Source organism: Urocitellus parryii, chromosome 4 (assembly GCF_045843805.1).
Source record: "Urocitellus parryii isolate mUroPar1 chromosome 4, mUroPar1.hap1, whole genome shotgun sequence".
Taxonomy (NCBI): Eukaryota; Metazoa; Chordata; class Mammalia; order Rodentia; family Sciuridae; genus Urocitellus; species Urocitellus parryii.
The window spans coordinates 53,506,378-53,532,170 of record NC_135534.1 but is presented as its reverse complement, the minus strand read 5'-3'; the positions used below and the strand labels follow the sequence as shown (position 1 = coordinate 53,532,170).

General features: G+C 35.2%; 1 protein-coding gene across 3 annotated transcripts in view; it reads right to left on the bottom strand.

The window, feature by feature from the left end:
• The window catches only part of Sbf2 (SET binding factor 2), a 426,980-nt gene that overhangs the window by 16,037 nt on the left and 385,150 nt on the right, over nt 1-25,793 (bottom strand). For 2 of the 3 annotated variants that reach the window (XM_077798180.1, XM_077798181.1), the window contains 4 exons: nt 19,668-19,852; nt 14,558-14,734; nt 11,671-11,772; nt 10,806-10,991 (listed from right to left, as the gene is read on the bottom strand). In XM_077798180.1, the coding sequence (XP_077654306.1) occupies nt 10,806-10,991; nt 11,671-11,772; nt 14,558-14,734; nt 19,668-19,852 (650 nt within the window). Of the gene's footprint in view, nt 1-10,805; nt 10,992-11,670; nt 11,773-14,557; nt 14,735-19,667; nt 19,853-25,793 lie in introns of those variants that run through there. The other variant, XM_077798182.1, reaches the window with a different exon arrangement.

Here is a 25,793-nt window from a genome sequence, read left to right as displayed (position 1 = left end):
TTTTTCTATTGACCTAGTCTACAATTAGTTCTAGAAACACTTATAAAACCTTTTTAAACTAAACCCCAAATAACACTTTTCTCAATGGTTATTTCCATAGAAACCTCTTGCTTCACAACTGTGTCTTTTCTTGTTGGTTCTGATAGTTAATATGCTCAGGAATATAATTTTGAAAACTCACTTCTGAAGTAAAGTAGAATGGAAACGATAATGAATGTGACCTTAAGATGAACCTATAGGCATTTCAGGGATCATGTTAGGACCACAAGCCTCCTCTACAAGTAGAAAAAAACCTCTTTCACAGACCACTATACTGAGGACTGACCTCACCACAAACCCTGCCCTCCATAATTATGTCAGAGAGGTCACTTTTCTGAAGCCTCTGGTACTGCCCCTTCTAGGATTGGAATTGGTACTTAGCATCAAAGGATAAGTGTTTGTTCTTGTGTGTGTGCCACAGGGGAGCCTGCAGTTGCTAACTGCCTGGGATTGAAAAAGAGATAAAAAGAAAAATCTGCCCCTAAACTGAGGTTCATGGCCCAGTCTACTAGAAATGGAAAAGAAGATGCAGAACAACTTTGTTTTTCACTCTTCAGCAACAGTTGAAGTAAAAAGCATGTGAGAATTTCTCCAGTGGAAAAAATAAGTCAGATGTGCCTGGATGCTGGGTTGATTAGTACACAGATACCACATTTGGAATGTGATATTAAGAAATAAGAAATTTTTTGAGATGTCTTTCTACCATAATGCAGGGAGAAATGAAGAGCTGATTGAATTCATAAAATGAAATCTGGTGACTAGATTTCCAGTAAGCAAGAAAAATCACTGTGTCTGTTTAGTCCAATATCCTAGGCACTCAGTTTGTCTAGTACATTGGCTTCTTTTCTTCCTTGTCAAGTGGGACAAATGTACTCTTCTGCTGTACCATACCAGGTGGTATCCAAAAAGGCACAGTCAATAATATGCTGATGCTGGAACTGCACTGATTATTTAGTATTATTTTAATAGAAGAAAGGGGATTAGACCAGAGACAATTTTCTCTAAGGACTTATGATATATGGGTGGGTGATTAAGAGTTTAGAGGTTTGTTTACCACAAGATTCTGTTTTAGTAGTAAATAGTATTAATGAGGTATAAGTGACATATAATAAACTGTATTTAATGTGTACAATCTGATAAAGTTTGACTTATATAGACACAACACAATCAACACAATCAAAATAATCAACATAACTCCTCAAAACTTCCTTGTGGGGGCTGGGGTTGTGGCTCAGTGGTAGAACACTTGCCTAGCATGTTCAAGGCCTTGGGTTCGATCCTCAGCACCACATAAAAATAAATAAATAAATAAAAAATTGTGTCCAACTACAACTAAAAAATAAATATTAAAAAAAACCTTCCTTGTGTCCCTTTTGCTTCTTCCTGTACTCCCCGCTCCCTAGGCAACCAAACACTGGTTTGATTTTGCCACTGCAGGTAGGTCTGCACTCAAACTTTATATAAATGGAATTGAAAGTATGGATTCTTTTTGTCAGCCTCATTTTACTAGGAATAATTATGCAGGATCCAATCACATTGTTGGGTTATCAATAATGCATTCCTTTTTATTTCTGAGTAGCATTCTACTGCATAGATATACCACAATTTATTTATTCATTCTCCTGTTGGTGGACATTGGTCCCCCCCCCCCCCAGATTTTTGGCTTTTTTTTTTTTAATTGGTTCTGGGGATTGAACCACATCCACAGCCCTTTTTATATTTTATTTAGAGACAGGGTCTCGCTGAGTTGCTTAGGGCCTTGCTATGTTGCTGAGGCTGGCTTTGAACTCACAATCCTCCTCCCTCAGCCTTCTGAGCTTCTGGGATTACAGGTGTGCACCACACGGTGCCTGGCAGATTTTTGGCTATTATAAATAAAACTGCTAAGAAGAGTTATGTACAAAAGACTGATTAGTATGGTTAGTGTATGTTTAACTTTCAAAGAAAAGGCCAAACTGTTCTAAAATAGTTCCATAATTTTATAATTCTTAATGGTAGTATTATGGTCAATTCTTCATACCCCTGAAAAAAACTTTGGTCAGTTTTAAAATTTTCATTCATTAAGAAGAATAGATGTGTGGTGGTATTCTGTTACAATTTTTATTTCCTAACAAAGAACAATGTCAAATATTTTCATGTGTTTATTTCTCATTAGTCCATTTTTATTAAGTCAGTAGAGATGTTTTGCCCATTTGGAGAGAGAGAGAGAGAGAGAGAGAGAGAGAGAGAGAGAGAGAGAGAGAGAGAATATGAGAGAATACAAGCACACGCAAGTGCGTGCTCTTGTGCTTGATTGTTTTCTTAATGAGTTTTGAGAATTTTTTATATATTCTGAACACAGTCCTTCGGCAGATATAGCTTTGCAAATGTTTTCTCCCACTCTGTGACTTGTCTTTTCATTTTCTTAAGTGATTTCTAAAGAATACGTTTTTAACTTTCACAGCCCAATTTATCAATTTGTTCTCTTTTATTTTTGCTTATCCCTAGGTTACAAAGGTTTCTTCCTATGTTTCTTCTAGAAGTTTTATGGTATTTTTGAATAAATTTTCATAAGGTGCTAGGGGAATCCCCCTCACCCCTTGGAAATCCAGTTGTTAGGATACCATTTATTGAAAAGATATCCTTTCTTCACTGATTGCTTTTCTATCTTTGACAAAGTAACAGTTCACAGATATGTGTTGAGTCCATTTCTGGACAAACTGTTTCATCAATCTATCTAATTTACACCAATGATCAAAATTTTGATTACTAAAACTTTATAATTAGATAGTGCTAGTCCTTTAATTTTATTGTTTTTCAAAATTGTTTTGGCTATCCTAGGTCTTCTTTATTCCCATGTGGATTTTAGAACTAGCTTGCCAATTTCTATAAATAGCTTTTCCGAGACACTGGGACTACACAGATTGCTTAGATAAACCCTACTGTGGAGAAGTGACATTTTAATAATGTTGTATCTTCTACCCCATGAAAAAGAGATATCTTTTGATTTAAATATTTTTAATTTCTTTCAGGGATGTTTTGTAATTTTCAGTGTCCAGGTCCTTAAAATATTTTGTTATATTATTCTATGTTTTTCTGATGCTATTGTAAATGATACCTTTTTTCTTTCTGGTGCTGCTAGGGACTGAACCTTAGGGTCTCACATGTGTTAGGCAAGTGCTTGGCAAGTGCTCTACCACTAAGCTTCATCTCAAGTTCCATGGTACTGATTTTTAAATTTCAATGAGTCATTGCCAGTATGTGGAAATATAATTGATTTTTGCATCTGATTATGTACTATAGCCTTGTTATGCTCACTGATTCTAATAATTTTTTCCCTGTAGATTTCATAGATAATCATGCTGCCTATGAATAAAGACAGTCTGATTTTCTTCTCAATGTAGATGTCTTTTATTATTATTATTTTTCTTGCCTTAGTGCTTGGTTAGGACCTTCAATACAATGTTGAATAGAAATGGTAAAGCAGACATCAATATCTTCTTTCTGATCTCAGGGAAAAGCATTCATTGTTTTATTGTAATGTTAGCTGTAGGTTTCTAAAAATACATATTCTCTATTACTTTGAGGAAATTCCCTGCTATTCCTAGTTTCCTGAACAATTTTAAGAAACAGATGTTATATTTTGTGAAATGTTTTTCTGTAACTAATGAGATGACCATATGCTTTTTCCTTCTTTTTAAGTTTAATTACATTTATTGACTTTGAATGTAAAATCAACCTTGCATTCCTGGGATAAACCCCACTTAACTGTGGCATATTATCCTTTTTATATACTATTTGATTTGCTAACATTTTGTTTAGAAAATCTGAATGTGTCTATGATCATCGGGGACACTGATCTACAGTTTTCTTTTACTGTCTTTGTTAGGTCCTAGGTAATGCTGGCCTTATGGACTAAGTTGGGACATATTATCTTTGCTTCCATTTTCAGGGAAGAGATTTTGTAGAAGTGCTAGTATTTCTTTTTTGAATGCTTAGTAGAATTTATCACTGAACCTGGGCTTGGACTTTTCATTGTGCAAAGATTTTAATTACAGTTTCAACTTTCTTAACAGATATAGGCCTATTCAAGTTATGTCTTTTTTTCTGGAGTAATTTGGATAGTTTGTATCTTTCAAGGAATTTGTCTGTTTTATCTAAATTGTTCGTTTTTGACATAAAGTTGTGGAGATGTCATCTTTCTCATTTTCAAAATTGGCAATTTGTATTCTCTTTCTTTCTTTTTCTTTAGTCAGACTGGCTAGAGGCTTACCAATTTTATTGATCTGATAGAAGAGCTTTTGGTTTCATTACTTTTCTTTACTATTGACCACAAGATTTCTAGGGCCTAATGCAAGTGAGTTTCAAATAAATTTAATCTTATCATTATTAAAAGTTGGGAATGACAGGCATCTAAGCCAGAAAATGAATTCTTTTTGTGTGTGTGTGTGTCTGTGTGTGTAGTGCTGGGGATTGAACCCAGGACTTTGTGCATGCGAGGCATGCTCTCTACCAACTGAGCTATATTACCAGTCCCCAGTAAATTAATTCTATATAAGCATTTCCCTAAGATGCTGAATAGAGTTTTAGGCCTCTCTGAGGCACCATCTGGATTCTGTTGTTCAAAAATAATTTTCTATTTATCTTGCTGAAGACAGAGAGAGAGAGAGAGAGAGAGAGAGAGAGAGAGAGAGAGAGAGAGAGAAAGAACAGATTTAAAAGACTAAACTGTGTGAGGCATTTTAGTTTTATTTTCCAATATGGAGTGAAATCTGCCAGTTTTTATATAAGAAGTGAATCTAAAATGGAATTTGGAAAATCATGAATTTACAGGGTCTTATTTTTTTGCTCATGTGCCATTAAGTTTTTGTAAAATTTATTTATTTACTTTAAAATATTTTTTTTTAGTTATAGATGAACACAATATCTTTATTTTATTTATTTATTTTTATGTGGTGCTGAGGATCGAACCCATTGCCTCACGGGTGTGAGGCAAGCGCTCTACCACTGAGCCAAAACTCTAGCCCAAGTTTTTTGTAAAATTTAAAAAGGCTCATGAAAAGAAGCTACGACTCTAATCCCAGGAAAGATTAATGTTTGGGGAATAACATATGATAAAACAGGACTCTGCTTTGAGGTATTAGAAATATTAAGCTATAAGAGACACTATGTAGAATGGTACCAATATGTGGAAAACTATGGGTATGGTGTAATGCACTAAAGAAAAATAATTAGCTAATATTAAATTTTGTTATTTCACAGATTAAGATTTAACATTATATTGTAGGAATTCTGAGGCACCTACATATGAAGCATGAATAAGAAAACAACTTTTAAATTGAACCTGATTTAATTTTCTTTCTAGAAGTTAATCAATGGGATTTAAGTAGGAGCAAATCACTTGCTAAGTGATATATTCTTAGAGTCTTAATTCAAAATGCAACCAACCATTCTCACCTATTTATGAGCAGACCCTAGAAGCCTATGGTTGGCCTGTGGCTTACAGTAGTACAGTTTATGTAAAAGTTTGCATCATCAACAAGCTATGGTCAAGACAGGTTTAGACAAGTCATGCCAGTGTAGAAGTATGTCAGGGAAATGAATAATGTGTTCAGAAAACTATTGTACTATATTGTAACTTCTAAAATTAAGGTCTAAAATCTACCTGAATTTTTGTGCTTGGATCAGATTTATTTTTTTATGACAATGCTATTTTCTTAACACAATTTATCAAAAAGATAAAACTTTCTACACCATTTTGCAGTGCCAACATTATTAATCATGTCCACAAAAACATATGTAGGTGCCTCAGAATTCCTACAGTGTAAATTGGCATAATGTAATTCTTTTGGTAAGATTTATATTAACAATCTCTAGACTCAATCGTAATTACATTTGAATACCAAAATCAATATTTTGCCTCTAATTGTAGCAGAAATGTTTACCTAATTTAAAATGTATCTGATTATTAAAAATATATGTGAAATTCAGAAAGAAATTTTAACTTTGCTTTTGCTTTCTTGTATCTTTAAAATATAAGATGGCAAATCTAGATACCCCAATATAGCTCAGTCAGATATTCAAAGAAGTAAAAAATAAAGAATATAATTGAAAAAAAGGATTTAACATTAATTGGGCACAAAGTTTCTTTATTATAAAACAACTTGGATTACGAAAATAGTGCCAGTTTTCAGTTGAATGGGAATCAGGCAAATGCCAGGAACACTTGAATATATTGTATATCCATCGGCTGCAGCTACTTGGCCAGTATAAATGGATAAATTTTAGAGCAACAATCTCTGTGGAGCAGCTTAGCTGCTCAAACATGAGCGCATAAGGAAGACTTCCATGCTCAAAAGGCAAATAGCTTTTGTCTTTGGAGTAGGATCTTGTACAGTGCTGGCATACAGAAATCACATCACCAAGCCAGGCTAGAGGGAGCCAATTTACAAACTGAATAAACTTTGTAGGCAAGTCAAAAACTGTTGTTTTGTAGGAAACACCAAAAGTTCTAGGATGCTCTCAAAGATATACTTGAATGTTGAAATAAAGAGATTATTGCTTATTCACTTCATGTTTCCATTTATTTTATACACATTTTCCCCTTTGATATTGTATTTTAAAAAGAAATTTTAGGTAAAAACTTCATTTTTTATATTCTGGATGTATTTTCCTTTTGAAAGATTTGGCCAAACTGTTTTAAGAAAGGAAGCATCCTGTAATGATATCTTTTGAGCTAAGCCAATTTATTTTAGAAGCAACAAAAAAATCTGCCAGATGTTGCTATTATGAAATACTGATGTAGCATTTAAAATTCATCTGACACCTGGATATATTGGCATAAACAATGGCTTTTTATATGATGAGGCAGTTCTAATTTAAGATCAGTGTTTTCTTTGTAACTTTATTAGTACTAATGAACAAGTCTAGGCACATGTCCATGGATTGCCTTTTGGCATTCAGCATGTTAGAAATGGTTAACAAGCTGGGAACACATTCTACCCAAGGACAGTTTCGCTTGCTGCAGTGTAATTCTGAACTTATTATTTTTTAATATTGTTGGACTTGGCTCCATTTTTTGTGTCCCTGAGAGACTGAGGACAGCACTAACGTGAATTATCTGGCAGAAGCCAGAATCATGTAAAGCACTAGTGTTCACTTGAAAAGTATTCAAAGAAGGCATTTTCTAATGCCTGAGACCAGTATGTAAGCAATGATGAAATACTACCTTATAATTAAGTCTGCACTATTTGTTAAGCATAGACTTCTTAGGTTCCTCTGTTTTCAAATGAATAAACAATCCCTCTTCAGCACAAAATAATTTGCCTAACCAAAGCTGATAACTATTGCAGCCAGGCATCCTTAAAATACTGCAATTAAGATCACATACTCCTTTTGTCATGACTTGTCTGCACCCAAGTTAGTATGTATGAGGTACCAAGTCAAAGGAGGGTTCAGGCAAATTTTTAAAAAATTAATTTTGATTATAAAAATATTTAATTCAGTACAATTGGAACTGAAATCCAATATTGCTTATGAAACGTTTATTTATAAAAACTGAGCTTTTGGGGCTGGGGTTATAGCTCAGTTGGTAAGAGTGCTTGCCTCGAATGCACAAGCCCTGAGTTCAATCCCCAGCACCACACATGCATACACATATGCACTCACACACACACAAAAGCCAAAATAGATTTAGTCTAATTCTTTTTTTAAAAAATATTTTTTAGTGGTTGATGGACCTTTATTTATTTTTATTTATTTGTATGTGTTGCTGAGAATCTAACCCAGTGTCTCACACATGCTAGGCAAGCTTGCCACAACCCCAGGCCCACCTCACCCCGTCTGATTCTTATTAAAATAAAAAGTCTACATGGATACTTCTACCTGCTATTCTTCTCAATGTATTTATGCCTCCGAGTCAGATTTATGGGAGATGTGACTCTCATGTTTCCTCATTCGGTTTCTGTTCCTACATTCTCTTTAATTATAAACAGCTTATTAAGGCAAAGATCCTAAAAGAAAGTTGATGGTTTCATCTAGTGTTCAACTGATTTATAAATGATATGATCTCAAGGCAAGGGTAAAAATGGATTGTGTGTACTTATTCAGAATCTAAGCCTCAAATAAAAAACCTTCTGAAGAATTTCAAGGGAAATCTTGATGAGGTATTGACTTCATTATTATATTTAAACTGGATATGAGGAAGGATGATCCTTTAGGAAATGCGAACCCATTGAAGGTTTTTGTTTGCCCTGAAGATTTTTGCCCTGGGGAATAATAGTACCTGAGCTTTCAGAAGATTACATTAACAATCTGACTTAGGATATTCTAAATGGTCTTGATCAAGGGTGTTGAAAACATGAAGAGAACTTGTAAAATTGCATTAATATACTGATAATACCTATTTACTGTTTGTTATATTCCAGAGACTGAAATTATGCTGTGTAAGATACTAGAGGTGTGAAAACTAATATGACAAAGTCCCTGTACACAAGACTTCTCAGTCTAAGTAGAAGACAAGACATGTATACAAATAAATACATTGTTTTTTAGTGTTATAGATGCTACCAAAGAAGTCTGTATAAGACTCATCAGGAATATAAATGAGGGAGATGAGGGAAAGGTTCTAAGAATACTGAGTGGTCTCCAAATTTCTCCCTCATCTATTTGCCAAAGGAATATGAAAAAGGCTAATAATATTCAAACAAAAAACAAAGATACCATTAGCTGCAAAGAGTTTAGAAGTATAAATTCAACTGTGTTATCAATGTCCCCAGATGCTGCTTGGGAAGATGGATTAAAATTATTTAACAGGTCTTTTCTCTCTCTCCCTCTCTCTTTTTTTAAAATTTTACTAAAATACATGTTTGTGTATATATGTATATACATGATCCAATAAATGACTGGAAGAAAACATTCATATTAATAGTAGTTCCCTGAGCGATTGGATTATTAATTTTTGTGTTCCTTTTGTCTTTATACTTTTCTGCTTTTCCCAAAGTTGTTTGGTTATAATGTTCTAGTATTCTGGATTTTCCTCCTGAGTCATACAATAAGCGTTTTCCATATTGTTGCACTCTTGTCAAAACCATTTTAATGGAATCACAATAATATGTTCTGTAGAATTACAACAGTTACTGAAAGGTCTCTTAAAGATAGGTAGGCTTTTAGATGGATCCTTCTTTCTTTCCCTCTCTTTCTTCTTTTTTTCCCTCCCTCCTTCTAAATATAAACAATGCATTGCCCCTCCATATATTTATTATTTTCATAAAATGTATTTCCAAAGGTGAAGTTATATTAATCACAGAGAGGGTTAGAGAAAGAATAAACTGGAAGCTGAATGTTGCCCATTCCTTCTTACCCCTGGACGCTGCCCATTTTCAAAGTGCTAAAGGCACTTTTCTAACACTGCTTCTTTCTTTTTTCTTTAAAATTTTTTATTTCTTTAACAAGCAAATTGGAGCAAGCAAAAACATGACTTTCTCTGAGAGTGTTGTGTATGTGTGTGTGTATACATGGGGGGGGTGAGCAGAGATGGAAAATCAACTGTTAATGGGTATTCCAAAACTGTGGTAATTGCGGCACAATTCTACAAATATGCTAAAAAATACTGAACTGTACATTTCAAATAGATAAACTGTATAATTATAAAGTTCAATAAAACTGTTAATTTAAAAATCAAATTATTAATAGAATAAAAACAACCAAAAACATAACCATATGTCAAGAGATTAGTTCCATTTCTGGTTTGTGAGAACACTTTTACCTTTCCTTCTAACAGATACTTGAGGCCAATGTATTTCAAAAAGTCATGTCCAAATCTATTAATCTACCAATGGGGTTGTGGTGAAGATGGAAAAAAGACTGGAAATGTCAACTCTGTTTTTTCCTAAGCAAATTTAGCTTTCTGTTTGAAAATCCAGTGCCATCTAGTTCTTGAGCTCAATCCTGAGCAAGCCCCACAAACAGGTGTCTGTTATTGACGGGCCTGGGATGAAGACAGGAGAGCACCTACAGTGCTTACCTCTCCCTACCCTCACTGAGTTTCACTGGATTACATGTATCTGGGTTTTTCTCTGTTCTCTTGATTAGTCCCAATGAGGTTGCCCTGTAGAACTGAGTCAGTATTCTCAAACTCTAGAAGCCTGCCTGGCTGGGCCTTCATGATTTCTTGAGAGATTAGCCTCTATCTCTGATGTTCCCAGGCACATGGTAGGGCCCTTTGAAACTGGGCATAGAGGCTGGATTTCAGGAAAGTCACGACCTAGAAATTTTTGCTATAACTACTCTATTCAAAACTCTACCAAATGATCCCAAGTTTTTTTCCCCTTCTTTGGAGATGTAATTTAAGAGTGCTGACTACTTCATTTGGGGGCCAGCTCAACAGCTAGTTCAGCAGACCTACTTTCAGAATCAACTGCTTCTTTTTCTTCTTTATTTTTAAGAAGATTTCAGGCTGGGCACAGTGGCCCACACCTGTAATACTAGCAACTCAGGAGGCTGAGGAAGGAGGATTGCAAGTTTGAGGTCAGCCTCCGCAAGTTAGTGAGATCCTAAGCAACTGAGACCCTGTCTAAAAATGAAAAAAGGGCTGGAGATGTAACTCAGTAGTAAAGTGCCTCTGGATTCGATTCCTAGTACTCCACTGTCTCTCCACCACCCAAGACTTCAGTATATCCTAGGGTTGAGTTTTGACAGTAAAGTACCTGGCACAGCACTACAAAGCTAAAAAATGCTAGTATTTTTCTTTCCTTTATATTAAGTCAATTTAAATTGGCTCTACTTACCTGATGTACACAGTCTAAGAATTGTAAAAAGACTGGAGCAAAACCACTACCCTGACTGCTGGGGGTCAAGCTGCTCCGCTGACTGAATTTATGACCAAAAGAGAGCCACTCTTTTTCAACCAGCATCCGAAAGCCTTCAAGTGTCCTATAAAAGGGATCACTGAGTAACTGCACAAGGGATGTCACCTAGGGCACAAACAGGATGGATATTTCATTAATTTCAGTTCTGAAGTGCTAAGATAAAGCATTTCCTTTTTAAATAGCTAATTCATAAACAAAGTTACCTGTAGAGCAAATTTATTCACTAACTGCTCCAGGATGGTAAATCAAATGAATTCCACAAGCTTTCCAGTAAAAAGAAAACACAAATTTATTTTGGCTACATGTTTTCTTTCAAGGAATTAAGATTTTAATTCTGAATTTGCCAATTTGCAGATTGTGGTCATTTTCTAGATTAATTAATGAGGTCAGGGGGTTAGTTAAAACCTTTTCTTTTGGGCAGGCACAGGTTAATCTTCATGTGGTTTATATTCATAATTTTCATTCTGGAGTAAGGGAGGGGCTTAAGGAGAACCAGAAAAAGGATGGACAAAATCCAGGAAGGATGGTCCATGTCCCATATTGCTGGTCAAGAGCAAGTTTGCAGGGTGCATCTGTGAATATAGGAGCCTGATGCCCTAAGCCAGAGCTCCAGGTAATGGAGGAGTTGACAGCTCATGGCACAGAGCTTCCTGACGGATACAAGATGGTGTTTAACATGGAACCTTTTCTGTACATAAAAACATAAGTCATTATACAAAATATTTGTCTGAAAATTCAAATACAAATATAAAACACAATATCTGAGAATATGTGTAATAGTTACTTGGGCAGTGATGTCCCAGCCTTCTTCCAAACAGACCAAAACTGAGGAACCATTCTCGAGTACTTCTGATACTACCACAGCCAGCTGCATTATTCTGTGAAGCTAAGAGATAAGACAGGAGGCCGAAATTAGACCAAGCCTTTCTGGGCACAGAAGACAGAGAGACTTGATAAAAATACAAATTAGGCATGAAGGATTGGACAAACAAACAAACAAAAAAAACACATAATTTTTTTTTTTCATACCTGAGATTGAACCTAGTGGCACTTAACCACTGAGCCCCATCCCCAGCTCTTTTTTTTAATTTTTTATTTTGAGACAGTGTCTCACTAAGTTGCTTAGGGCCTTGCTAAATTGCTAAAGCTGGCCTTGAACTTGGATCCTCCTGCCTCAGCCTTCCAAGTTGCTGGGATTACAGGTGTGTTCCACTGTGCTTGGCTCATATAATGTTTTAAATACTTAAAGTTCTTGTTAAATCAAGATTAAACATTGACACATTTTAAAGGTAGACACATTTTAAAATAGGGTATTTAGACGATACATAAGAAAATGGCTTTGTGCTAGGGTCGTAGTTCAGTGGTAGAGCGCTCGTCTAGCATGTGTGAGGCCCTGGGTTCGATACTCAGCACCACATAAAAATAAGTAAATAAAATAAAGGTATTGTGTCCAACAACACCTCCCAAAAAATAAATACTAAAAAAAAAAAAGAAAGAAAGAAAATGGCCTTATATAATTCCTCCAAAAGTAGAAAAACCATAATTCCATAAAGTCAACAAGACAGATTCTAAGTGGCCTTCTCAATAGTTACCCAACTGAAAAATTTGTTTTTCCATGATATAGTAAGTTCTATTTCAGATGCTCTTGGAATTAAAAAAAGTACTGCTTTGTACAGTTTAAAAGGAGGAAATTTTTTTTAACATTTATTTTTTAGAAGTAGTTGGACACAATCAATACCTTTATTTTATTTATTTATTTATTTTTTAAACATTTATTTATTTATTGGTGTAGATGGACACAACACAATGCCTTTATTTTTATGTGGTGCTGAGGATCAAACCCAGGTCCCGCCCGTGCTAGGCAAGTGCTCTATGGCTAAGCCATAATTCCAGCCCTATTTATTTATTTTTATGTGTTGCTGAGAATCGAACCCAGGGCCCCACATGTGCTATATGAGCCACAACCTCAGCCCCTAAAAAACCCAAATTTTATAGTAAGTGAATTATACATACATGAGAAAGAAACTTGTACTCAGTGTTTTAAGTCCTTCAGAAACAATTAATTAGGGTATGAGCACAGCACATAGCTATGAAAACCAAATGAATAAGACTGTAGTTTTAAAAACATTTTAAGCATAATATGACCTAATTTGCAGTATGAATCCAACTGTTCTAAAATAACCTATATTTTATACAGTGAGGCTGTTTTTAAGCACAGGAGCAAGACATGTGTCCTACCCAGCAGTGGGAGGCTCCTTACTTGCTGTTCCTACAACATAGTTAGCACTAAACCTGAATTCTCTTGAACCTAGTGTTTGCTGCAACAGTTAACTTTTTAAATGTCACTATCCTGAATGGGGCAATATCTTCCACTGTCTTTAGTCTCTAATTTCTAGTACAGATCTACTTTCCAGCAAGAAGTAGAGTAGGTAGTTGAGTGGAAGGGACGGTTTGGGGCTGGGACTCATAGTAGAGACAGAAGAAAGCATTGGTCCAGCTTCTTCCTTGGATAGCCAGGGTACATATACCGAATTGCTTTAAGGGAAATGAACATAACATACCCTGATATGTATTTACAACCAATTGCATATGTCACTGTCTCTCTACATTCAAAGTACCTGCCTTTAGTACCAACATTGTTTCTTGGCTTCTTTGCTTTTCATAGTCCAAAGTACTATGGAAAACAACTTTTTTTTCCTTCTCAAGAGAGGCAAGATCCTTGTAGGTAAATGGGGGCAGGAAACAAAAAATCTGAAAATTCCTTCAGGATGAGAAGGGATAATGGACATAGCATCAGGGCCTAAAGACAAAGCTGAAGGTTATATTGCTTTTTGCCAAATGTCTGTATCCATGTCTAAAATATGCATGTCATAAATATCTTTCTTTGTGTGGTTTGGAAGAAATGTGGGTGTATTGTGCTGTCATATCAATTTCCTCTTAATTTTTCAATAAAGGTACAATTAAAAATATTCAATGGTTGACTTGGCTGAATAATGGATATATAAGTATGACTTTGAAGTGTAGGGCATCCAATGTGTCTTATGTGGCTGGTGTGGGGGTGAATCTAAAATCTAGAGACATGTAGTAGGCAAAGATAAATGGAAGGTGAAAAAGCAAGAGGAAAAAGCTCTTGGAGTTATTCAGAAATTGCCTTCTGATCTGGATCCTCACTGTCTTGACAACAGAGCAAGAGCCCTGTAAATATATGCTGATTAAATTTATTCTACATAAAAATTTCCCACATGGGGCTGGGGATGTGGCTCAAGCCATAGTGTGCTTGCCTGGCATGCGCAGGGCGCTGGGTTTGATCCTCAGCACCACATAAAAATAAAGATGTTGTGTCCATCTAAAACTAAAAAATAAATATTAAAAATTCTCTCTCTCTCTAAAAAAATGAAAAAAAAAATTTCCCACATAAAATAATTTTCTCCTCCTTAGCATCTTACAGATACCACACTTGTAATTACACAGAGATAAAAACCTGTGATCAAGGAATTCTATTCCTCACCTTCTATTTCATACTATTTCCAGAAATTGAAAGGCCTTTTCAGATAGCTCACAACAAAGGGGTAGAATAAGGAGTGGGGTGAGGAAAGAAATATTTTTTTTCTCAAATATTGGTTTGGCACATCTACTCAGCCTCTTTTTGAGTTATAAGTCAAGCTACCCACCTGAGGGAACCACTCAGAGTCACCCAGAGCCTTCAGGAAGGTTACTTCTGAGTCAGTAGGAATGGTGCTTGGGATACAAGCTCTCATTAGCTTTTTAAAACTGGCTTTCACTTGTCGGATTTCATGAAATTCAACAGGAACAAACTCACAATTTAAAGCAAATTCTACCTTGAAGCTCTGTGGATAAAGAGACAGAGAATTAGGCAGATGAATTACTATAAGTAAAAGATCAAAGTTTTCAACAGGGTAATGCTGATGAAAGTTAGTTGAGGCTGAACAGTTATAGAGGTTGCAAGGGGTCAAGAAGGTCAAACTTGTGTGGCTAATATGTCAGCAGAGTGAAAGGTCTAGTGGTTCTTCTGGAATGGCAAATCTAGTCCTTTCTAGAGGAAGACTATTTAGCTTAGGGATGCTGTCACTCTAGAAATTTGAAGAGACTACTGTTAGGAATTTGATGCAGCTGATAACACCAATATAACCAATTCTGAGGTCATGAACCTGGAGAGCTAATGACACATGGACAGCATGGCTAATCCAACAGTATAATATAATATATATATAATATATATATATATATATATAATATATATATAATAATATATATATAGTATATATAATATATATATTCGGCTTTCCCGAATGCACATTGTGATGGAAAGGTATTGTACTGTGGGGTTCCCTAACTGTACAAATTAAATTATGTAGACATCCAGGTATTAATTTATTATGCATGTAAAATGTATTCATTATGAAAATGAAAAAAGTAGAAATAAACCTTATGAAAAATAAAAATCACTATCTCATTGCACTGAATCTTCTAACATTATGATTACTTTAAAAAAGTAACAACTAAGAAAGTATATGCAATAAAACATGAAAATAAAACAATAAACATTGTTGGTTTTTAGCTTTGGGATACTATTTTTTTCATAACTCAATATGAAACAGGTATCACCTATGTTTGAGTCCTTTTTCATTTTTATCTTTAATCCACATGGAATTTATTCTGGGTGAAGTATGAACGTTGCATTTGTAATTAAAGAATGCTACGCTGACCCATTCGAGTATTTCATTTTGATAGTCTAGTTGCTGAGTTCTAAAGAAAATTTAAAAGTTCTCTAACTTGCCAAGTTCAGTGATACATGCCTGTAATCTCAGCCATTTAGAAAGCTGAGGCAGGAGGATCTGAGTTCAAAGCCAGCTTTGGCAATTTATGAGACCCTAAGCAACTTAGCAAGAGCCAGTCTCAAAGTAAAACATAAAAAGGGCTGGGAATGTGGCTTAGTGGTTAAGTGCTGCTGGGTTCAATTCCTGGTACCTTGCCCTCACCCCCTCCCCAAACCCTCTAACTTCTCATGCCAAAGAATGAATTAATTTTCTCAGATTCTTTCCATTTTCTTTACATTGTGCTCAAATTATTTAATTGGGTCACTTCTTTTTTTTAATATTTATTTTTTAGTTATTGGCGGACACAACATCTTTGTTTGTATGTGGTGCTGAGGATCGAACCCGGGCCGCATGCATGCCAGGCGAGCACACTACCGCTTGAGCCACATCCCCAGCCTCAAGGGGTCACTTCTTTTTAAAAAGAAGTAGAACTGCTACTGGAGACTGGTTGTACAACAATGTGAATATACTAAATGCCAAATTGTACACTTAAAAATGATTAGGATAGTAAATTTTTTATATATATTTTACAATTAATAAAACCCCACAGCCAAGGAACAATGTTTTATATTGACTAGTTTTTTTAAGGCCTATTAAAATTTTGAAAGGAAACAAGAATCCCCAAAATTTTAAAGGAAAATATTATTATGATATTAGGAAATAGGATTTCTAATATGCATCAAAAAAAAAAAAAGAAGTCTGTCTCCCCCACTGGCTCTAGTACTGGGGATTGAACCAAGAACCCAGAGAGGCTCTACCATTGAACTCCATCCCAGCCCATTTTATTTATTTTTTATTCTGAGATAGGGTTTCACTAAGTTGCCCAGGCTAGCCTTGAATTTGTGATGCTCCTGAATCAGACTCCTGAGTTGCTAGGACTATAGACAAGCAACACCACACCCGGCTTCTTTGTCTTAATAACTCTGTTTTTAGGAACTCTAAAGAAAAATCAAAATATACAGAAAAAACCCTACTAAATTATATATCAATAAAAAATAACAAAACACATCTATATGCTAGAAAATGTGACCAATTTTGAATACAGAGGATAAAGAAAGAAACCTATATATCAAAAAATATTGGATGTTAAGTAGGGACTGAAATAATTATGAAAAAGAGCTATGAGGGACTGAGATTGTGGCTCAGTGGTAGAGCACTTGCCTAGCATGTACAGGGCCCTGGATTTGATCCTCAGCACCACATAAAAATAAATAAACAAAATAAAGGTATTTGTTCATCTATAACTAAAAAAAAAAAAAAAAAAGAAAAAAGAAAGAAGTATGAATGTAGCTTAGTGATAGAACACTTGTCTGCATGCACAAGCCCCTGGGTTCAATTCCAGAATTGGAAAAAACAAAAACAGAAACAAAAAGTATTATACAACATGGAAACATGATGTTAAGGCTTAAGATAAAGAACCTAGCAACATATATGGGCTCTTTCAATTATTTTTTAAAATTTTAAAGGAAAATATTATCATGATATTAGGAAATAGCATATTTATATATATGCTATTTCATATATATATATATATATATATATATATATATATATATATATATAGCTGTAGACAGAAATAATACCTTATTTTATTTGTTTATATTTATGTCATGTTGAGGATTGAACCCAGTGCCTCAGATGTGTTAGGTAAGTGCTCTACCACTGAGCTTATAATCTCAGCCCAGGAAACAGCATTTCTAATATGCATCAAGAAAAAAAAGTTTGCCGGGTACAGTGGTGCACGCCTGTAATCTCAGTGGCTTGAGAGGCTGAAGCAGGAGGATTGCAAGTTGAACTTTTTCTGAGGGCAGCCTCAGAAAAAGCAAGATGCTGTTTCTAAATAAAATACAAAATTGGGTTGGGGATATGATTCAGTGGTTAAGTGCCCCTGAGTTCAATTCCTGGGACCCCACCAAAAAGGAAAAAACAAACAAACAAAAACCAGGGTGGCTCTACCACTGAATTCTATCCCAGCCCTTTTTAGCAACTCTTGTGCCATGATGGTGGAATTTGGTTATTTTTTATTTTTGTCATATTGGGGATTGAACCCTGGAACATTCTATCTCTGGGCCACATCCCTGGTACTTTTATTTTTTAAATTAATTAACCAATTAATTTTTTTGGTACTGGGGATTGAACCCAGGAATTCTCTACCACTGAGCTACATCCCTAGCCCTTTTTGTTTTGAGACAGGATCTTGCTAAAGTTGCTTAGACAGTTGCTAATTTGCTGAGGCTGGCCTTGAACTTGCAATCTTCCTCCCTCAGCCTCCTGAATCCCTGGGATTACAGGAGTGTGCCAATAAATCTGGCTGGATTTTTTAAAAATTATAGTACTTTATTGATGACAGAAAGGAAGGAAGCAAGTAAAAGGAGGGAAGGAAGAAAGAAAGGTTCCCAAGAGTCCATCTTTCTTACTCAAATATGCATGATCACACAGCTAATTTGAGAACTAGTGTAGACAGGGAATAGAGAAGGAGAGCATTCAGAAGTCAAAGTTTGGAAAATGTTAAATGTGCTGAAGGGTGGAAACCTGTACTCTGGAAAGGACACTGGTGCCAAGGAAGCTGTGTAGGGAACCTTGGATTGCTGATGAAAATTCCAACCATTTTCTTGATATAAAATTATCTGTTGAGTTAGAAAACATTTATGCAGATTTAAAAATTGAGCATTACCCAGCAGTTTTATGCCCTCTACCCTAAAGGTCAGTGACTAAGTGATTGCAGCAGTCCAGGTAGTGGAAAAAGAGCTAGCAATGCCAGCATGCTACAGAAGAGATGACGCAGTCACTGGCATCTTTACACCTGAGCATGTGGGATCCTGTTGAGAGCATCTTGCTCAGTCTCTGATCTATGGTTCAGCCAAAAGTCTGAGTAGGTCCAATGCTAAACTTTGAGGGGATTTCTGAAACAAATACTTTCATTTCCTATACACTTGTCAATAGAGATAAAATTTATTTTCTAATGAACCCTTGGAAACATTAAACTTGAAGAATTCCTATTGCTTTTAGAGGTAGACTACCTTTACTTTGAGATTGCAGCATAGTGAAACTCTTTAGCAGAAAAATAGTAAGAATATGGGTCTTCGACATATAGCCAGTGGCAGAGTGCTTCTTATCACTCGTGAGGCCCTGGGTTCAATCCCAAGTGCTCATCCCTTCCAAAAGAATGAAACCAATTAGCACCTAATATTTTGAATTTTCTGACATATCTTAAGATTTGTGTTTCTATAAATATGACCTCAAAAAGTTTGAAAAAATTACTTAGAAAACCTAGCCTTGGCCTTCCCTTGTCTTCATGTGCAGTGGAATAGTCTTCCTCCTTCTACCCGTCTCTTTTTTTTTTTTTTTTAATTTATTTTTTAGTTATAGGTGGACACAATGTATTTTATTATATTTTTTTATGTGGTTCTGATGATCAAATCCAGGGCCTTACACATACTAGGCAAGCGCTCTACCTCTGAGCCACAACCCCAGCCCATTCTCGCTGCCTTTCTGTAGTTTTCTGAATTGATAGGTTTATAATAATAAAACATCTGTTTTGCCACAGACACTGATTCCTGTGGAAACTGACTCAAGATAATGGAAAATATAGCCTGAATAAGCCTTATTTCTTTTTTGAATGAATGCTTCCTAATATTTCCTGATATATAGGTTGATTTTTTAGATATTATGAATACATATTTATTTTCATGGCCAATAAATAAGCACATATATATCTATATACATACAAATGTATAGATATGTGTGTGTGTATATATATATATATATATATATATATATATATATATATATAAACATAAAGAGAGAATTATTTTTTGAGATTATTAACTACAGATTAGAAATCATACTATAAAATTTTTTCCAAAAATGTTGGCTTGTGACAGGTTTTAAAAACTGCCTTAGTATATCCATAAATTTTCTAAGTGAGAAAAAAAAATTTTACCCTTAGTTGTGACTTTTCACCAAATATATAAAGGGCTGCTTGGCGTTTCAATAGCTGGTTTTGTAGGTAGGTGCTGTTACTGAAGGAGGCTGAATGATCCTTGCCTGCCAGCCGGGCCCCAACATCAATGAAGGATGTTGGAGAGCTGATCAAACGAGTGCTGGAGCGAAGACTTGCCCATACACCTTTACAAAAGTCAAAAGAATTGAATGAGATAATCTAATGTGGGAATGCCATTGAGTAAAGATGCATGCTTCAGAGCCACAGTTTTAGAGGTAATAGTGAGTTATTCATGAATCACAATGGTCATTTGGCATTTATTTTTGCACAATTAGCATTATTCAAAATAACATTTATTTTAGACTCAGAAGGGCTTAAGTAGTCACATCCTATTTTTATATGCTGATATAAATTCAGTATTTATAAATAACATTAAAATCACAAGTAGAAAAAGTGCACTGACACTGGAAACAAAATGCAGACAGGAGGCAATAATGAAGCCTAGAAGGGAGAACACTGAGGAACTCAACATCTCAGGGCTCATAAAAGAGAGGAGGAACATTCTACTGTCTGTTTACTTAACAAGAAATCTAGGTTAATATGTAAACTAGAAACTTACTAAATCTAAAATTAAAGGCTGGATTTAGAACTCACATTTGTATATCAAGTCTAAATAATGTAACTTTAAATAAGTATAGATTATACTGTAGGTTTTTCAGTGTATGAAAAATAATGTTGTACATTCAATAATATGCATTTCATTGAATCTTAGGAAGTAGATGTCTTCTAAGAGAAAGGCCAAATTAAATAGCTAGAAGAGTTTCATAATAAAAATTGACCTTATATTAATTAGAAAAATCAAGGTTCTCTCTATATACGAGAAACCATAAACACTGAATATCCAAACACACAGGCTAATCCTCCATTCTGACAAGAACTGCCAAACCTTCAAAACAACAGAGCCCCTCATAAATGCCTGTAGCACGCATTGAGTTCATCCCAGTGACAAGGTCACAGGTGGAGGACATCTCTAAAAGTGGGGTTTCTTCTCCAGGTCTGGAAAGACTGTTTGAGAACCTTTAATCTTTTCTCAATGACAAATCAAACTGTATTTCTAGGTGACTAGAAATCACCATGATAATGTCACATCTGCTTTGCTATCAGTATTTATGGGGTCAGGAGTCCTTAATATGAATGTATCTTTATATATAATCTATAAGCTTTTCTTTCATATTATGACAAGTATGTTTTTATGTAAATGGAATCACAAATTCAGAATGTGAATGAGAATAAAGGATATAATTTGACAAACATGAAAAAGTCACTTGTGACATACTTTCATATGAAGATGACTTGAAAGCGTGACACATTAGGACACATAATACAGTACCTTGATTATGGACTCTTCCCTTAGCTGAAGATTTGGAATCTGACTGAGTAAACAATTATCTCTGTACCCATGCACTGGTTGGTAAGATTAAAGTCAGAGGAGAAATGAAATGTATACAGCAGCAAGCATGACAGCAGGTTGAGTAAGGGAAGAACAGTCTATGTAATTTTTAAGATTAAGTTAACAAATGGGGAAAAATGTAAATATGATTAAATTAGACGATTTAATTAAAAATCTGCATAGTCACCAAAAAAAAAAAGCTGCATAGTCACCAAAAAGATGAATTGAGTGCCTGTTAAATGAAATTTCAGCACCTGTTTATAAATGCTGTAAGCGCAATGAAATGGATAGCACAGCAGAGAGTGCCACTAAAAAATTATACCAAATGGATTAAGCTTTTGAAGATTGTCATTCAGTCAGAAACAAGCTTATGTAATAAAATTAAGGAATTTGAAATGTGTATGTAAACGTAGGGGATACACTGGCCCTAGTTTTGAAGGAGATTGATTGGCAAATGCTGTGTGATGTATTCTTTGAGAAATGTCATCATACCAGGAAAGCTCTAGCAACCATTTGGGTTAACTAAGATCATGTTTTTGCAGCAAAGCATTAAACATTGCCACATTATCTTTCTTCTGTTATTTTCATGTAGAAATTATGTTTATTTTCCATAAATAAATATAGTTATAAGCAGCAAGAATTCATGATCCTGTGACAATGACTAATACTACTAATAAGACAGCTTGTGGTGACTGAAGTAATGACTTCTCTTAAAATCCCTATTGGCACCAAAATGATCAGCAGTAGTAGAGATAATACTTTTGTAATTTGAGTAATATTGTTTTTTTCCCCCATGAAGTTTTGTTAAGATCACAAACTTTACCTGGTAATAACAAAAATGGTGATCAGTCACCATCAACTGAGCAAAGAAATAGCTCAAGTCAATTAAGGGAAATTATTCTGTATTTATTCAGTGTTACTAGCTTTAATAGCAGCATTATTAAGGTATAAAATGCAAATTGCATAAAATATGACATAATAATATGATAAAAGAAATATTATTCAAAGTGATTTTCATTTCTATCTCACTCCTTTGAAAGCAGAACATGGCTTTAGTGACCAAAGGAAGTCAGAAGATAAGGACTGTAGAAGTGCTAGCTAATGATACAAAGGAAGTGACTACAGGACAGACAGAACAAGGGCCTAGGACTGCATGGAAAAAGCACAGGGCCTCCTACATGCTGGCTGACTTCTATTCTTTCTGCCAAAGTGCTCCTACTGGAATGTGGGACACTACATGATTACAGTGAAGTCAAGTCTGAGCAGTTTCTGATTCCAAGATACTAGTCCCTCAGCACATCATACTTTCTTATGCTAGTCTCTCTGACTGCTATAATTTCTCCCATTTCTTTAACTGATATTATCCCTTAAGATTCAGGTACAAGGTTAACTCCTCTGAAAGGCATTCCTGACTTTCTGTAGTTGTAAGCAGTTCTGTTTAAACTCAGATCACATTGTATTATAATTATCTGTTTATTCTTTTATTCTACAAGATTGTGTTCTTGCAAAGGCAGGGACCTAACATGTTTATTCATGTATGCATGCTGAGAGTCCAACATATAGGCACTCAAAGCAGTTGATGACTTTGTTTTGCAAATCAACATATTGTGGACTGTTATCAGTCTCTACTATATCAACTCAATTATTTGCACTGAAAAAGTGAAAAGAGGAGTATTGAACAGAAAACACTAAGCATGTTCTTAAAGAGTCATTAATTAAAAATTGCCAAGTGCTTATTCACTTAGCATAAAATCGGCAATGATAAAATGGCCTGTATTGATACGGGGCCAGTAGACGATTTTGAGAACTGGAGTCCCATAGGGAAGTCATTTAACCGCAGGAATCAATACTGCATTGGTGGTGATAAGGGATACTTATATTTTCCAAGTGATTCTTAGATGACCTGAGCATTTAACACCAATCAAGGGTCTAGACTAATGTTTTTTTCAAACTGCAGGATTCCCTCTTAGTGGCCTGTGAAATCACTGTAGTAAGTCAAATCGGTATTTTTCTTTTTAAAGTGAAACATTATAATTGAAAATACTATATGCACTGCATGAGGTAAAGATAAACATTGTTCCATGAAACTTGTTTTAGTATATATGCGTTTTGCATTGTGGCTTAATATCACTTGAATTGTGATATAAAATGAATATGTACCCATATAGATAGAAAATGTATTTCTTTATTTGTGAGTTATGATAAAAAGTTTCAAAGTTATTGGCCTTCAATGAAGCTCACTGAAGATTTTACATCCCTAGCCGCTTTTCATATTTTATTTAGAGATAGGGTCTAAATTGCTCAGGGTCTCACTAAACTGCTGAGGCTGGCTTTGAACTTGTGATCCTCCTGCCTCATCCTCCTGAGCCAGTAGGATTATAAGAATGCACCACTGTGCCTGGCTGAAGCTCATTGCAATTTAAAAGCAAAAGTAGAATTTCTTTCCCTTTCAGCAGATTATTAGGCAATGGCAATAACAGTAGCTAATATTTACTAGAGTACTACTATAAGCTAATTACTATGTTAAATGTTTTACATGTATTATTTCATGTAACTACCTTAAAGCTAATTATTATTTATTATCTCCACTTCACAGATGAGGGCTGGAAATTAAGATGTTTCCTAAATTGCTTAATATCGCAGTAGTGGGGCTGCAGTTTTGATTTGAATGTAAGTGGAATGAACTCTTAACATATTGTGACCTGAGCAATTATGTGGTCCTGGTCCTGTCTAGTAGGGACTGGCTGAGGGGACTGCTTCAAAGAAGAAATAATGCAGTTCCTTTCCCTCATGGGAATACACTGTTGTTCTAAGCACTGGTGTTTTCTCTCTACCCTGTTTAGACCACACAAAGGAGAGAAGGAAAAGAGATGTCTAGGTTAGAGGTGGGGGAGGGGTAGGATAATGTAACCTTACACCTAGCCAAGTGCATGACACAAGATAAATTCAGTAAATGCTGCACGGAAATGGTACAATACTGAGCTAATTCTAGTACCAGTTGTTTTCTGTGTGACCTTGGCAAAGTCACTTAATCTCTCTCAGCCTCTTGAAATACCTATCCTGGAGGTTACTTTAAGGATAAAATAATACATGCAGAGGAACTTAAAGGGCCACAAGAATGAAAAAGATGGAAAATCAAAAAGCTACCTTCATGACTACTTCTCTATTAAATTTTGGTATTTAAGAGGCATTACCAATTTTCTCATAGTATTTTTCTACTCAATAATGCAATTTCCAAGTTGTATATATGCTTTCTCCAGGGAATTCAAAAGCTCTTTTAACTTTAAATGAAAAGTGATGTAATTAACATCTTCATTTTTAAGTGGCTCTTTAAAAAAAAGGGATATAAGCCCCTGTCTTATGAGCTCACCAACAAGCATGCTGAATGCAAAGGGATCACCCTAATTGAAAAAAGGTGGCAGTCAATCTCTGACTCATCAGAGCAGGAAAGGAACACAGTATACATATCATAAGAAGAAAACAAAGAATTAAGAATATATAATAATGAACAGAATGAAAAAAAAAAGTGAAAATAGGAGAGAAAAAAGGAAAAGGTTAAGAGGAAGAATTATGAGATAGCAGGCTCTTCCCATACAGGGTAAATTGAAATTTCTGGGGAAGTGGTATTCAGCTCTTTGGATATCTGTACTTGTAGGTAGGTATAAAGAAATGAACTGCTTATAGGGCATGGAGGCGACTATAACTGGTCTTGCTCTGGATCATCTGTGATGTTCATGTAATAGGGAATCTTTTGAGACCTTGCTTGAACCAGACCCAGAAGAGAGAAAATGCAGCTCTACGGATCACAGAGGATGTTGAAGTTGTCAGGAAACAGCAGTACTTCTTTTGATTAGTCCTGGGGACACTGGAAGATCTAAGAGGCTTGGGGAGTGAAAACTTAAGAGATGGAGGAAAGGATGAGATTTGCATTAAGCTTAAGATGCCAGAAGGATAAGTACTTGGTTAGGAGCAAAAAACTTGTGACAAGGAAATACCTTAAGTTCATGGTAATTTTTTCAGCAGAAAACATTTGGAAAGGGTGTCAGAAATAATAACTATAGCCTCAGACATGCACAGAATGTGTCACAAACAAATAAAATAGATGTAATCCAAAGAAGTTAGAACAGCCTTTTGGATGTAATCCAAAGAAGTTAGAACCTTTGTGACTAGCAAAGAATGGATTCATGATAAAAATATAACCACTAGTGGGCATCCTTTTGTATGAAGGAAGCCATGAGCCTGAGGCCAATATAAAAAAGAAGATATTATAGTTGAAACAGATAGAAAATCTAGGAGTCTTAGGTAAAAACATAAAAGGAGAAATAAGTTAAAATTTGTATATAGGCCACTTAGCCAAACACAGGAATAGATAACATGTTCTTGTTAAAATTTAACAAAGGCTAAATACAAGAGCAGGGTGTTGCATGGGAGAGCTTCTTCAACTGACTAGACATCTGCTGGAAGTGGAATTCTTCCAAAAGATGAATGGAAAATTTACTAGCTTGCCTTTCTGAAAACACTGATTGAGTATCCCTAATTTGAAAATCTGACAACTTAGAAAATTTTTGAGGGCTGACATGCTCAGAAAGTTTCTGATTTTGGATTAGGGATGCTCAAACAGTAAAGTCCTTTCAAATATTCCAAAATGAAATAAAAAACAAAAAACAAAAACAACA